The 12,716-nt window shown below is 34.6% G+C and overlaps 1 protein-coding gene across 1 annotated transcript; it reads right to left on the bottom strand.

The window, feature by feature from the left end:
• Nucleotides 1–3,195: 3,195 nt before the first annotated feature.
• On the bottom strand, nucleotides 3,196–10,917 carry ubald1b (UBA-like domain containing 1b). Its single transcript, XM_051717347.1, has 3 exons — nucleotides 10,652–10,917; nucleotides 10,267–10,320; nucleotides 3,196–5,034 (listed from the first exon to the last, which is right to left on the bottom strand). The coding sequence occupies exons 1-3, from the start codon at nucleotides 10,757–10,759 to the stop codon at nucleotides 4,738–4,740; spliced, it is 459 nt and encodes a 152-aa protein (XP_051573307.1). The 5' UTR covers nucleotides 10,760–10,917; the 3' UTR covers nucleotides 3,196–4,737.
• Nucleotides 10,918–12,716: the final 1,799 nt, after the last annotated feature.

The raw sequence follows: 12,716 nt of genomic DNA, 5'->3' as shown, positions 1-12,716 counted from the left end.
TGTTGGCATAGCAACTGTGTCTGCACAACATAACTCAACAGAGCTCAACAGAGTTCTCTCAGCCTGAGACAAGTGAAAGGAAATTCCATATGCAATCTACTTTAACAATGCATACAGAAGTATATAAAACTAAATTAACAGCAAGGCTCAGGTAGAGTGAAGTTGTAAAAGTGAGGCAGTTTTGGAAAATGAGAGCTGAACTTCCATAAACAAAATACAAATCATATAGAGAATTAAGATCTACTGTTGGACATTCAAGACCATTTGAGCTAGGCTATGTTCAAAATAGCATACTACTACTAGTACTTGTATTTCTGTAGTGTGCTGTATGTATACTTTGTGCTTTGCAAATTTTCTGTTTGCATGGAATACCAGATAATTAACTGCATTTGCCAAAGTGTGCGGTATACAACCGAGCAAACTGTTCAGTTTACTACAGTATATCCCACAAACCAATGACTTGACCTTCCATTTCAATTGTGAAAAATTAATCGAAAGTAATATGATCTTTTTTATGTTCTACTTGACTCAAACATTTTACAACATTGGATCAAAAATAACCCAAATAAAAATATTTTCTCCAAGATGATATCTGGATTAACACTCACTGAATTAAACTAAGTAATTAGGTCATGTGAAAACAAGGTAGCATACTGCTTTTTGAAATGTTTGAATTTGAATGTGTATATTGCATACTGTTTTACACATTATTTAAACAAAAAAAAAAGTAGTAGGCAGGAACACAAAATATTTGTACTGTACATGTGTACAGTGCCCTATTCTTTCCTAGATAGTTTTAATGTGACATTCATATAAATATATATATATATATATATATATATATATATATATATATATATATATATATATATATTTTTTTTTTTTTTTTTTAAAATTGAAATCTGTTATTTTTAAATAACACACTTTAAAATAAACCCATGAGACATAAAAGTGCAATAATAATAATAATAATAAAGTTGAAGAAGCAACCATATAACCTCTAAAAGCTACCACACATGGACTAAAAGCCACAAAGCTCTGACTCTGATTTCATGGTGTCTTAAAGTAGGGTCTCTGGGACTCATCAGACAGATGACATGATCACAAAAAGCAAACTTACTAAAGTGACCATTACCTACACACTTCAACAAGGACCATGTAGAAGGGACCTTCCTGATGGATTTCCATTGCCATGCTAGATCAAAATACAGAAAATACACCCGAAGATTTTATGACCCCCACTGGCCACAAAAGGAATTAAATTAAAAATATGACAAATTAACTGTGAAAATTATTGCAATTCTATTTAGACTAGACTGACACATAAAACAGCAACATTATGCTATATGTAAGACAAGCAAAGGGAATCAGAATATGATTAACAACTAAAAAGTGATCTGCTGAGAATAACCAAAGCTTTTTATTTATTTAGTTTAAAAAAAAAAGAGACTTTGTATTTGCAATATTTTCAGAGATGAAACCACTTTAATAATAATGGTCAGCCACTCAATAAAAATGATGAAACATAATGAATGTAAACTCAGCAGACAATAATAGAGTTTTATCAAATATGAATAACGGATTTAATTAAAAGTTCTTTTAAAATAATATTTTTTTTTTAAGCAAGTATGCCTATAGAAAATCAAAAGTAAAATAAATGGCACATGTGTGTCAGTTGAAGAGAGAAAGAGAGAGCTTTTATGTTGATATAAAAGTTTATATATTGCATTTTGATATATTATATATATATATATATATATACACACACACACACACACGTGTGGTAAAAAGTAATGTATATCATCCAAGAAAACTGAAGAATCATTAAAAACAATGAACATCCATAATCAATAGATGATTGATGATAAGAAATGCAACGATGTAAATGACTTGAATTTGCTCAGGCATTTGCAGACAAAAACGGGATATGTTTTTCTACAAAAAGAAATACCACAGGATGAGGAGCCTAGGTTTCGTTTCAAGAATAGTTGAAGCTTTTTTAGAAATAACTTCTGCAAACTCATAGAAGAGCTGAAAATAACTTCTGCTGATACAAACACTGTTTACTTGTGAGGCAAAATCATGAGCATGTAATGTCAGCTATTTTTATATAAAGAGGGATGGATATTACTCTTAATATACAGTATTTTATATGCACCAAAATCAGAGATTTCTAAACTTGTTATTTCCAGGCATGGAAAAGTCATGGAAATTAAAATATGTTAAAGTTAACAAATAAAAATAAAAATACAGAAGCCTGACACAATTACCTTCACTCCATTTTTCCACTTCATGTTTTTGCATGAGCACTTCAGACCCATTAGTCAAACGTTATATTATGCCCTGAAATTAACACAAGAGGGCACTGTACTCAACAAAAGCTTGTATAGTGTGAAAGATCATTAAATTTATTTTTTAGGTTTTTCTAACATGGCCAGTTATACTGCAACTGTCACCGTATAACTTACACAGACTAACATTGTTTGTTAAATTAAGTAAAGTGACATTTTTTAAATATTGTTCTCTTCCAGGCAAGAAAAAAGGACTTATATAAAATGATTTTGCTCTTTCTGCTCTTTTGCCCTGTCATATATCCAACGTAAGTATTTCTTTTATATTATAGATCTTTTCCTCTTAGTATGAGCACCTGAAGCATCAAAATATGATGTCAATAATCACACATAATCAGTGTTGGGTAAGTTACTCAAAATAAGTAATCCACTACAAATTACTAATTACTTCTCTAAAAATGTAATCAGATTGCTTTACTGATTGTTTAATATAAAAGGTAATCAGATTACTTATTAATTCACTTTTAAGTTACTTTCTAAATTTTCTTAGAAAATTCAAAATGTTTATATTTCCTCATATTTTATGGCACACCCTCCAGCTGTCACAGAAACGCTAACAGACGTACATATGAATTCATATTTTACATGTATTATATATATAGATTATTTTGCACACAAAATGTACTTAAAAGTATTTACTTTAATTGAAAGTCTTTCCAAAATGCCTAGACATAAATGTGACTACATTTTTTATTTCCTCTTTTCTAACTTCTAAATAATGTTCGACTGTTAGCTCTGCTCTCAGGCAGCAGCCTCTCCATTCATGCAACTTTGCATATAAACAGAAAAAAGCACAAAGACATGAGGAGAATACAACACAGAGATCTTTAATCTGCTGCTGCTGTGTAGGCTGAAGTGAAACAGATGGTCTCATTTAACATGTTCTACTCCTCATCAGAATTGTGTTTATATGAACTGCATTTACAGTCTTGTGAGATATTTGAGCATAACTAGAAACAAATTATATTCACTATAAAACATTTGTTTAAATTGAATCAAAAGAAAGTTAATCAAAGAACCTTGCAGACTATATTCCCATTTCAATTATTTATTTCTGTTAGATAGCTTGTTTACCAATTTATTTACAGGTCAGTACAAGCAATTGTTTTCATATTTTAAATCTATTTTTTTATTGTCTTTTAAACATTACTTATATATATATATATATATATATATAACTTTTTGTCAAAATAATTTGTTTTTCACTTAAATTCTATGTACATATTTTACCTTTGATATATATGACAAAGTGTGCTCAATTCAACGATATAGCATCTGGAATGGTCAATAAGTCATTAGTAGTCATTTGTAATTATTTACCATATAAAAGGATATAAAGATCAGGTGCAAATGCATTGTTGTCCCTACAATAATGAAAACAAAACTCTAAATTCCTGATATAAACAAATTACTATGCTACTGAAAAAGGTGTGCTGCAAAGAATTTGAATATATCCAACATTTATTTAAAAACACAAATAATAGGAAATGATAATCATCACATAGTCCACAAATATTGTGGAGACATAGTGAACACAGATACAGGGAGATGATCAGTGGAAAAAAAAAAAATAGTAGGAAAACATTCTTGCTGTATATAATAAAATAGGGATTCGTGATAAAACAGACAAATGTGTTTTAAGTGCTGAACATCATTAACTCAGAACCATAGAATTCAATGTTCAGAGAAGAATGTCACATGTAGCAATCTTTCTGGCCATGAAATTCCTCCTATTTATTCTAATCATACAAAATGTCAATTCATTCAATGCATCACAGAGAGTCATAAGGAAGTCAATAATTACAAACCAGGCTGGAAAGATCATATGATTACTGCAGTAAATCCTGTCCATTAAAGGGATGGTTCATATGATTCTTGCATCATTTACATTACTGTATGACTTTGTTTCATTTTCATATCACAGTCCATCTTTTCAATACAATGGCAGCTGATAAAAAGTCACAGATAGTTTTTGGTTGAACTAGCCATTTAACCTTAAGTCACGGCAGGGTTTTAGTATACAGAGCAAAATAGTGTTGTGTATTCACCATTAATTGAGAACTGCTGAAATAGAAGAGAATAAAATGATTCAGTTACACATTCATTCGTCTGAGGTTCTCTTAGAATATGCTACATATTTACTCATTTTGTCCATCTTTTTGGTAATTGCCAACAAATAAATCATTTTAAAACAGTCCCCAATCTCCTGTGCCCTAAGAAGAGTGGCCATGAGCTGTTCCACCATCAGTGTTACCATGAATCTCCCATACTGTTTATTACATCCAACTAGTGCTCTCGCTGCACTGTTCTATATCCACTGTGCACAACTGACGAAATCAACCATCCTCCTCTTCCTGTAAGGTGTGATGGATAGTTAAATTAGTCTCTATCTCTCTGCCCCCATGACAATACTAGCATGCTCAGTGGAGGCTTGCTGTGTTACAGCTGCTGGCCAGCCCGGTGATGCCATCTGTGGTGCGATCTGACCTGCAGTCCATCGCCCCTGGTGACCAGGGGTTGGCGGAGGGCTCATGGCCCAGTTGACGTGAGGAGTTGGTGATGTAGCCATTGAAGCAATTGGACTACTGTTCCCAAAGCTTTCAGAGGCTTTCAGGCAGGAGAACATGGATAGGGCATCTGGGAAGTTGGGGGGTGTTGCGGGGGTGTTGGATGGAGTGCGCATCTGGAGATTGAAACAAAGAGAGAGCTAACTTGAATATTTGTGGGAATTGCATATGCATTACCACATGCTTTAATTCAGAAGTGTTCCTTCAGTAGCATAGCCAAGTAAACTAGAAAAGAAGAGTTTGTCAAGACAAACTTTGAATGTTGGCTTGACAAAACTTTGTCTGTATGTTTACAACAGTATGAAGGTTAGTTTGAAGTTTATATAAGCCTTATAAAGTTTATAAACTCAGGAAGTATGAAGAGAGAATTGTAGTTTTAAGGGATGTAGGCCTTGTTATGCAGTTGCAAAGGTATTCTGAGAGGATGGATGTATGGACAGACAGAATTCCAGCAACAGATATTCATTTTCTGAAAAAAGGAAGATGCTAAAATGTGGTGGTGACTAAAGCCCTGAGCACACGTCGGTTAGACATGAACGCGAAGCGTCTGTGTACAGGACGCATGATGTCAATTGCGTCATCAGCAGAGTGCTCATGCACTGAACGTGTGTGGCCAGATTTTTCTAACTGCGCCTACTTGGAATGTGCAGTATGTGCTTGGAATTATTTGTTCTAATAAGTGGGTTCATGAGGTGGCAACACTCACAGTTGAGCTGTTGCTTTCACGAAGTAGTGAAAAAAGATGTAATCACAGCTAAACAGCAGGAGACGAAGGTAGAAACAACAACAGTGGATGTGCACATCAAGAGCATGTGTGCGAGAAGGTCAGGAGATACCTGCTTTTGTATAATTCTAGTCTGAAGGAATATCAAGATGAAAGTCATCTTTATCTATCTAAACTCCTAAAGAGAAATAGTCCAGGGCAGTCGTAGCGTGCATGCACAAACCGTCTGTGTATGCGCACAGTCTAATGAAGTATACTGTACTTTGAAAGGCTGAGCTTTCGTCCATACGCAGACGCTAAGCGTTCAAATCAAAGCTGAAGGATACAGTACTTTGGGCTTAAGGTTGTAGACATTTGGACAAATACAAGTTGATGCAATAATGATTGGCTACTTCTACTGAATAAACACCAGACCTGATGCACGCACACAAATGTTACTATAGCAACGTTTATTCTATCAGAGCCCAGAGTTAAAAGATAATCAGGGTAAAAACAACATTTGTGACAAACACCAGTGACATCTTTATACATTCAACTGTGTTTTTGTGCTCCTGTTAAAAACAAATTAGAATGTAAATAATGCTGCGAAGCCTTTTATCTTGTGACCTAAGACACATTTGTCCATTTTATACAAATAAGATAAAAATGCACCAGATATGCAGTCGAAATTACTTCTACTCATGCATGAGTTTAATTTGACAAGACACAGGAGGAAACTTCTGTTCATTATAAGTCTCTCTGAACTACTTTATTCTGATTGGTCAAACACGGCATTCTGTCATCAAATATGTAAGTGTAACTGACCATTATTTCAGGCAGCCAATTTCATAGATACTAGAGTTACTTTCTCATTTCACTCCGCAGCATCTTTCTTTTCATATATTAAAATAATTTCGACTTCGGCCTAACAGCCACACTGCTCTGTATATCAGCATCAGCCATTAAAAAACCCATATTATATACTACTTAACAGTTGTGATGTCTTTTATTATAGCATATTATTATAATATATTTTACTATCATAATTAATGTTTTATATATTATTATAGCCAGTGTTACTTGGTGTTTTTTTATTTGCTCTTAAATATTTTTCAAGAGTATACAGCGGTGAATTAATATAGTGTTTAAATATTATTCATCAATAACAAAGTATATATGATATTATGGTGATTCTGACACTGTGTGAAAGCAATGAATACATATGCTAAATAAGCTTGTAAACATATTTCATGCAAATACCTTACCATGCCTCACATGGCCTTTATTTTGAAATCTAGCCTAGCTCAGGCAGGATTTGGAAAGGGAAATGGGTGTAATTGCTTTTGTTTCACATCTAAGAGTTTTTTCTGGTAAGAATGCAATTGTAGAGCTCTGTAAATGTAATTCTTACTAGTAAAAATGATATGAGAGAGCTCTGTAATTTGTTTTTATTTTTATTTTTATTGTTTTTTACTAGTAAGAATCAAATTGCAGAGCTCTTTAATTGGAATTTTAACTAGTAAGAAAATTCAATTGCAGAGCTCTGTATTGAACTGTAGTGCTCTGCAATTGCATTCTTACCAGTACAAATGCCATTAGAAAGTCTGTAATTATTATTCTTACTAGTAAAAATTCAATTGCAGAGCTTGTAATTCCATTGTAGAGGTCTGCAATTGGAATTCTTTCTTTTTTTTTAATCAACAATTTTTCCATACAACAACTTAAACATAACAGAAAATGTGGAATCAAATTATATAAAATTATAACCCTCCCCCCCAAACAATCCTTCCTCCCAAACAATGCCGCTACCCTGCCAATCTCCGTGTACCACTCTCAAAATGAGGGCACTCCAGCCAACTTCCATCCCCTAAGAATAACCCATCTGCCTATCCATAACACTGGCCAGGACCAATTCTTTATGTACTTATCCCCTATATTAATGACCGCCCCATCGCCTAAAATACAGAGTCTGGGGAAAAATTAAATTTGAGTACCCAATACATCACACATAAAACTCTGAACCCGCATCCAAAATTCTTGGATCTTAACACACCACAAAAAAAACATGGGCTGTGTCCCCATCTTCTGATTGGCATTGCCAGCAGGTGGGTGTGTCTTTAAGAGCAAGCCTATACAATCTAGAGGGGGTCCAATAGAATCGATGTAAAATCTTAAATTGCATCAGGCGCCCCTTTGCATCTCTAGATGTAGACTTTGCAATTGGAATTCTTACTAGTAGAAAATGCATTGTAGGGCTCTCTTAATTAAATAATACTAGTAAAAATGCAATTACAACATTTACTGCTGGATGCATTAAAAGCTAAATCTGCTTGCCATACACACCCAGTTTTGTGCGAAAGCAGAGAAAATCTGTGTGCGAGCGCAACCGGTACATTGTTACGCTCTCGCATGACATGCCTGTGCTATCTACATTTAACAGTACTATAATGCCATAGAGCTATGGTATATTAAGCTGGGCTATGGTCTATTAAGCTACAGTTTTCATTTATCTTCACCACAAATCTTTTTATTTTACTTAGTGAATTTATCATTTTTTTTTCCACAACTCCCCTAACATGCTCAGTTTGAAAACAATATATGTATAGTAACTCTTATCATTTACTCACCCTCATGCCATCTCAGATGTTTATGACTTTCTTTCTTCTACAGAACACAAATTAAGATTTTTAGAAGAATACTTCAGCTCTGTAGGTTCATTCGATGCAAGTGAATGGTGATCAGACCTTTGTAGCTCCAAAAATCACATAAAGGTAACATAAAAGTAATCCATATGACTCCAGTGGTTAAATCTAAATCTTCAGAAGCAATATAATAGGTGTGTGTGAGAAACAGATCCAAATGTAAGTTCTTTTTACTCTAAATCTCCACTTTCACATCTGAAAGCCACATGTGGTGCCTGTTTAGTTTCAATTTCACATCTAAAGTGCAAGTAGAGATTTAGAGTAAAAAAATAAGAACTTACATTTTTATCTGTTTCTCACCCACACCTGTCATATCGCTTCTGAAGATATGGATTTAATCACTGGAGTCTTATGGATTACTTTTATGTTTCCTTAATGTAATTTTTGAAGCTACAAAGCTCTGATCACCATTCAGTTGCATTGTGAGGACCTACAAAGCAGAAATATTCTTGGGTGAACTATCCCTTTAAGTAGATTGCCATAAACTCCCCCCCCTCCCGATACATAGTTTTAATATCATTATATTTCCTAATACATTTTTAATATCTGAAATAATAATAATAATATTGCCACCAAATCAAAGTCAGGGTGGTATACCCTACATACTCAAAAAATATGTTTAAAAACATTTTAACATATCATATAGAAAATATTAATTACTTTTTATTAATAATCTTGACATTTGTAGTGTAATTGTTTTAAACTGAAAATGGTATAAAAGTTTCATTTTAATTTATTTAAATTATTCATTTTAAAAAAAAAATTATAAATCCGACATGAATACTAAATTTACACTTCTTAGAACTTGGCAAATACATATGTGGTGATGTGGGCATGGCTGAGCGACATCTGTGGAGAGCAAGAGTGGTAAGGATTGACACCTGTGGGAAATCACCTCTAACAGCTGTTCTGTGTTGCACTGAAAACTGGAGGGGGTTAAAAGGTCAGTCCTGTCCTCCGGAGGAGAGAGAGTATACAGCAGTGATCGTGTGTGCTTTTAATATTATGCTGAAAAGCAGATCTTTGTGTGTGTAACACTGAGAAGTGTCATAATAAAACTTATGTTGGATTGTTTATCCTGCTCCCACTTCCTCCTTCAAGAGATAACGAGTGAACTATCACAACATATTAAAACGATTTAAACAAAGTAATCCTGTTTAAAGTTCTAACGATCGAACAGTAAGCGACAAGCATGAAGTACAACAAGTGGGACCTTGAAACTGAAACCTTATTTATAAAGGCTAATCTTACTCAGTCAACCAATACTCTGGCATTCAAAAGTGTACTCCTCTCTGCTTTCTAATCACAAGTCACACAGATCAGCATAATTCATCTGCCTGGCCTAAACTAGCTTCACAAACATTAAGCATCCATACTTTAGGGAGATCTAGAGCAAATAAAAAAATAAACAGATAAGATTGAGTTGACTGAATCTGATTAACCTTGCATGTGACCGGTAGTATTACTATTTCTCAGTAATTCCAAGCCAATTCTTTTCATAAAAAAATAATATTATATATAATCTCCAAGCAACAAACGCGAGTTAAATTTTTTTTTAAAAATAAGTGAGGATTCGAATTAGCTACACTGTGTTCTAAATGTCACGCTTTTATTGTTATAGGAGGGTGTAAACATCGCAGCGCCAAACGCGTGTTCTCTCTTTTTCCTGGAATTACCCTCCCCCACAACTTTGGACACGTTTGCAAAACGCCAACTCCATGAGCCCAGACATCTTTAAAATCGCTAAATTTATCAAACTGTCAACGGGAGACGCACTTAAAACTATGAACTTGATCATTACTGACATAAATGAAGCCTTCTCGAGACTCAGGCCAATCTGTGTTTATTTTTGTCGGACTCGTGTTTTCAACAAGGCGGAAGTCATCATAACAGACATTAGAAACTATCAAACCACCATGACAAAAACAATCATTTATACTTACCATCTGATGGCTGTAAGGAATATTAGCTTCTTGGAAAAAAGTACTAAGAGCAGTCTGCAAAAACATAAAAAGAGCTATCAGTTGATTATCGTTATTAGATATCTAAGGAAATAGCAAATGCTTGTTAAAGGGCTTTGATCAACTTCATAGACCTTTATTTCATTGAACAGCCAGAAACCAACATTTTCTACTCTACTCAAAATCTTTTATAAAGTATTTTGAAGTCCCATGTGTAGAATGACTGTTAAGCAGTCTGTTCCAATGAGCTTTCATTTTGTATACAACATAGTGACATCATAAACTAAACTAAGAGGTAGCTGTAGTGAGATCAGTTTATATTTCTTGTCCAGCATTTGAAACTGAGATGTAGTACTAACAAACATACCTCAAACTGCCAGTGTGAAGCTTGTAGAAGCTGCTTTGCTTGATCTGCCGCACATCCGGCTGTAAGAACAAACTGGTTTATCATAACTTGATGCCTCAATTCTTCCATATTCAGTCAAGAAACCTATGTGATCTCTTGAGTTCAAAGTTTCAGCTTGCAGTTTTCAATAACGACGTCCTCAAACATCAACTTCTCGATATGAAACCAAAAATGTTCCGAGTCAAACAGTTGTCCGTAGCGCCCCCAGTTGGGCACTTGCAATGAGTTTCGGATAAGAACTCAGGGATTTGTAGGCAAGTATGCAAAAATTAGAGTCCAGATGAAAAAGTAACGATAATTAAAGGTGCACTCAGTCATTTTATCCTCATTTAAAAAAAAAAATTACTTTTTAAATAAATTAATTGTAATTTTGAAACGTGTAAAATATCATGAGCACTCAAATGAGATGAAGATGCCAGTCATATCAGTAACCTTATAAAATCTGTTTTATTCTACATGAAGAGGGTCCCCTCACGGCGGCCGCCATGTTAGAATCACATGACCAGTCGAGAATTACTCGCTTGATCTCAGTAAATGGCATGTTATTGGACAGTTGCATCTGATGTTGCATCCACGCCCCTACGTGTCATTGGCTGTTTTCCATTCAAAGTCGGATGTGGGAAATTCCGACTTGATATTTCCTATCACCGACAATAAAGGCATTCCACTGCCCGATGCTTGGAAGATGACGTAAAAGCAATCAAAACTGCTATGCTCCTGTTAGCTTAACAGGAGTTCGACCGTCACCAGAGAAGTGTCCTAGCAACCCAACTGATAAACAATGCTGCAACGCTAGCATTTGTGCTAGAGGTGAACGATTATCAAAAGAGAGGATAATTTACCATTCATTGTACACCTGTCTCTGCAAATGTTTCTTAAACAAGCTGAAATATCATGTAATGTAGGAACTTTGACTTGTTGATTGATATTATTTAATAAAAGTGAATGTTAATCACTAACTTTGTACACCTCCCCGGGTTTGTGTGACGTCACGCAGTTGAAGATTTCCGCTCGAGTTTCCAAGTTGGAAGTCCAACTTCAAGTGGCATTCCATTGCACTTTTCCTAGTAGCAAGATGGAAATTCAGACTTTCCGAGTTGAATGGAATGCAGCATAAGTCCAAGATGACATATTACTGAGTGCCCCTTTACCTTCACATGCTATCAGAATTATTGTAAATATGAGTTTCCCACTTGGAAGTTACACCTGAACGACTCCTGAAGTCGTGATTATGACTGGGAAACTTAGATACCCGAGTTTCCCAGTTGGGAGGAGACATAAACTTTCAACATGGTGGAGGAGAGTCAATGTCTGTAGTGAATGACAGGTTTTATTTATTTTTTCATAATACAGCTAATTGTTAGCACTAGCTGTCATGTATATCAGCAACCATTTGATGCATGTTGTACATGTTTACACTGTGAAAATAGCTTGTATTTCACCAAAATTCCATTATTGTCAGGAAGCTGACTGAGTGATATGTATTAGGGTGTCAAAGTAAAAGTTCCTCAAGAAATATGTATGAATGAACACGGCGTCATCCATTTTTCCAGTTCTTTCCGACAACTAAGCACTTGAAAGTGACGTCCACGTAATTACCTACCACTTAAGACGTGGAAAATAGGGTGATTCCTCAAGCACATGAAGGCAGCATTAATAACAAGCCATGCATGGATTTCTGGGTGAAGTTAATTTAGATTTTATATGTTAAATGTCATTTTTGAATCTTGTATTGTAATTAACTGCAACATTTAAAAAAATAAATAAAAATAAACTGTGGCAGGCCTACTACCATGGACTTTTGGACATGCACCATGGTATTCTTTGAAGTACCTTGGAGTACCAGTAAACACCTCGATATATGAACATGGTATCAATAAGTATGGCACTGTATATATCAAAGTACCATGATATTTCCATCTCATAGCATCACTTTACCATATTCCCACACCAGTACTTTTCGTAAGGGTGGGAAACCTTTACTGTTTCTCATTTGCCTACATTACTTTGTTAATCCTTGGTCTAT

This window comes from Myxocyprinus asiaticus, chromosome 14, assembly GCF_019703515.2.
Source record: "Myxocyprinus asiaticus isolate MX2 ecotype Aquarium Trade chromosome 14, UBuf_Myxa_2, whole genome shotgun sequence".
In the NCBI taxonomy this organism is placed as follows: Eukaryota; Metazoa; Chordata; class Actinopteri; order Cypriniformes; family Catostomidae; genus Myxocyprinus; species Myxocyprinus asiaticus.
The sequence above is the reverse complement of the archived record's forward strand: the minus strand, read 5'-3'. Positions and strand labels throughout refer to the sequence as shown.

Bases quoted from the DNA above. Each gene is read 5' to 3' on its own strand.
- ubald1b (XM_051717347.1), bottom strand. From the start codon at position 10,759: ATGGAAGAATTGAGGCATCAAGTTATGATAAACCAGTTTGTTCTTACA. The intron at 10,321-10,651 runs GTATGTTTGTTA...ATGTTTTTGCAG, and splicing joins CTTCACACTGGCAGTTTGAG to ACTGCTCTTAGTACTTTTTT. The intron at 5,035-10,266 runs GTAAGTATAAAT...TTCAATCTCCAG, and splicing joins TTCCTTACAGCCATCAGATG to ATGCGCACTCCATCCAACAC.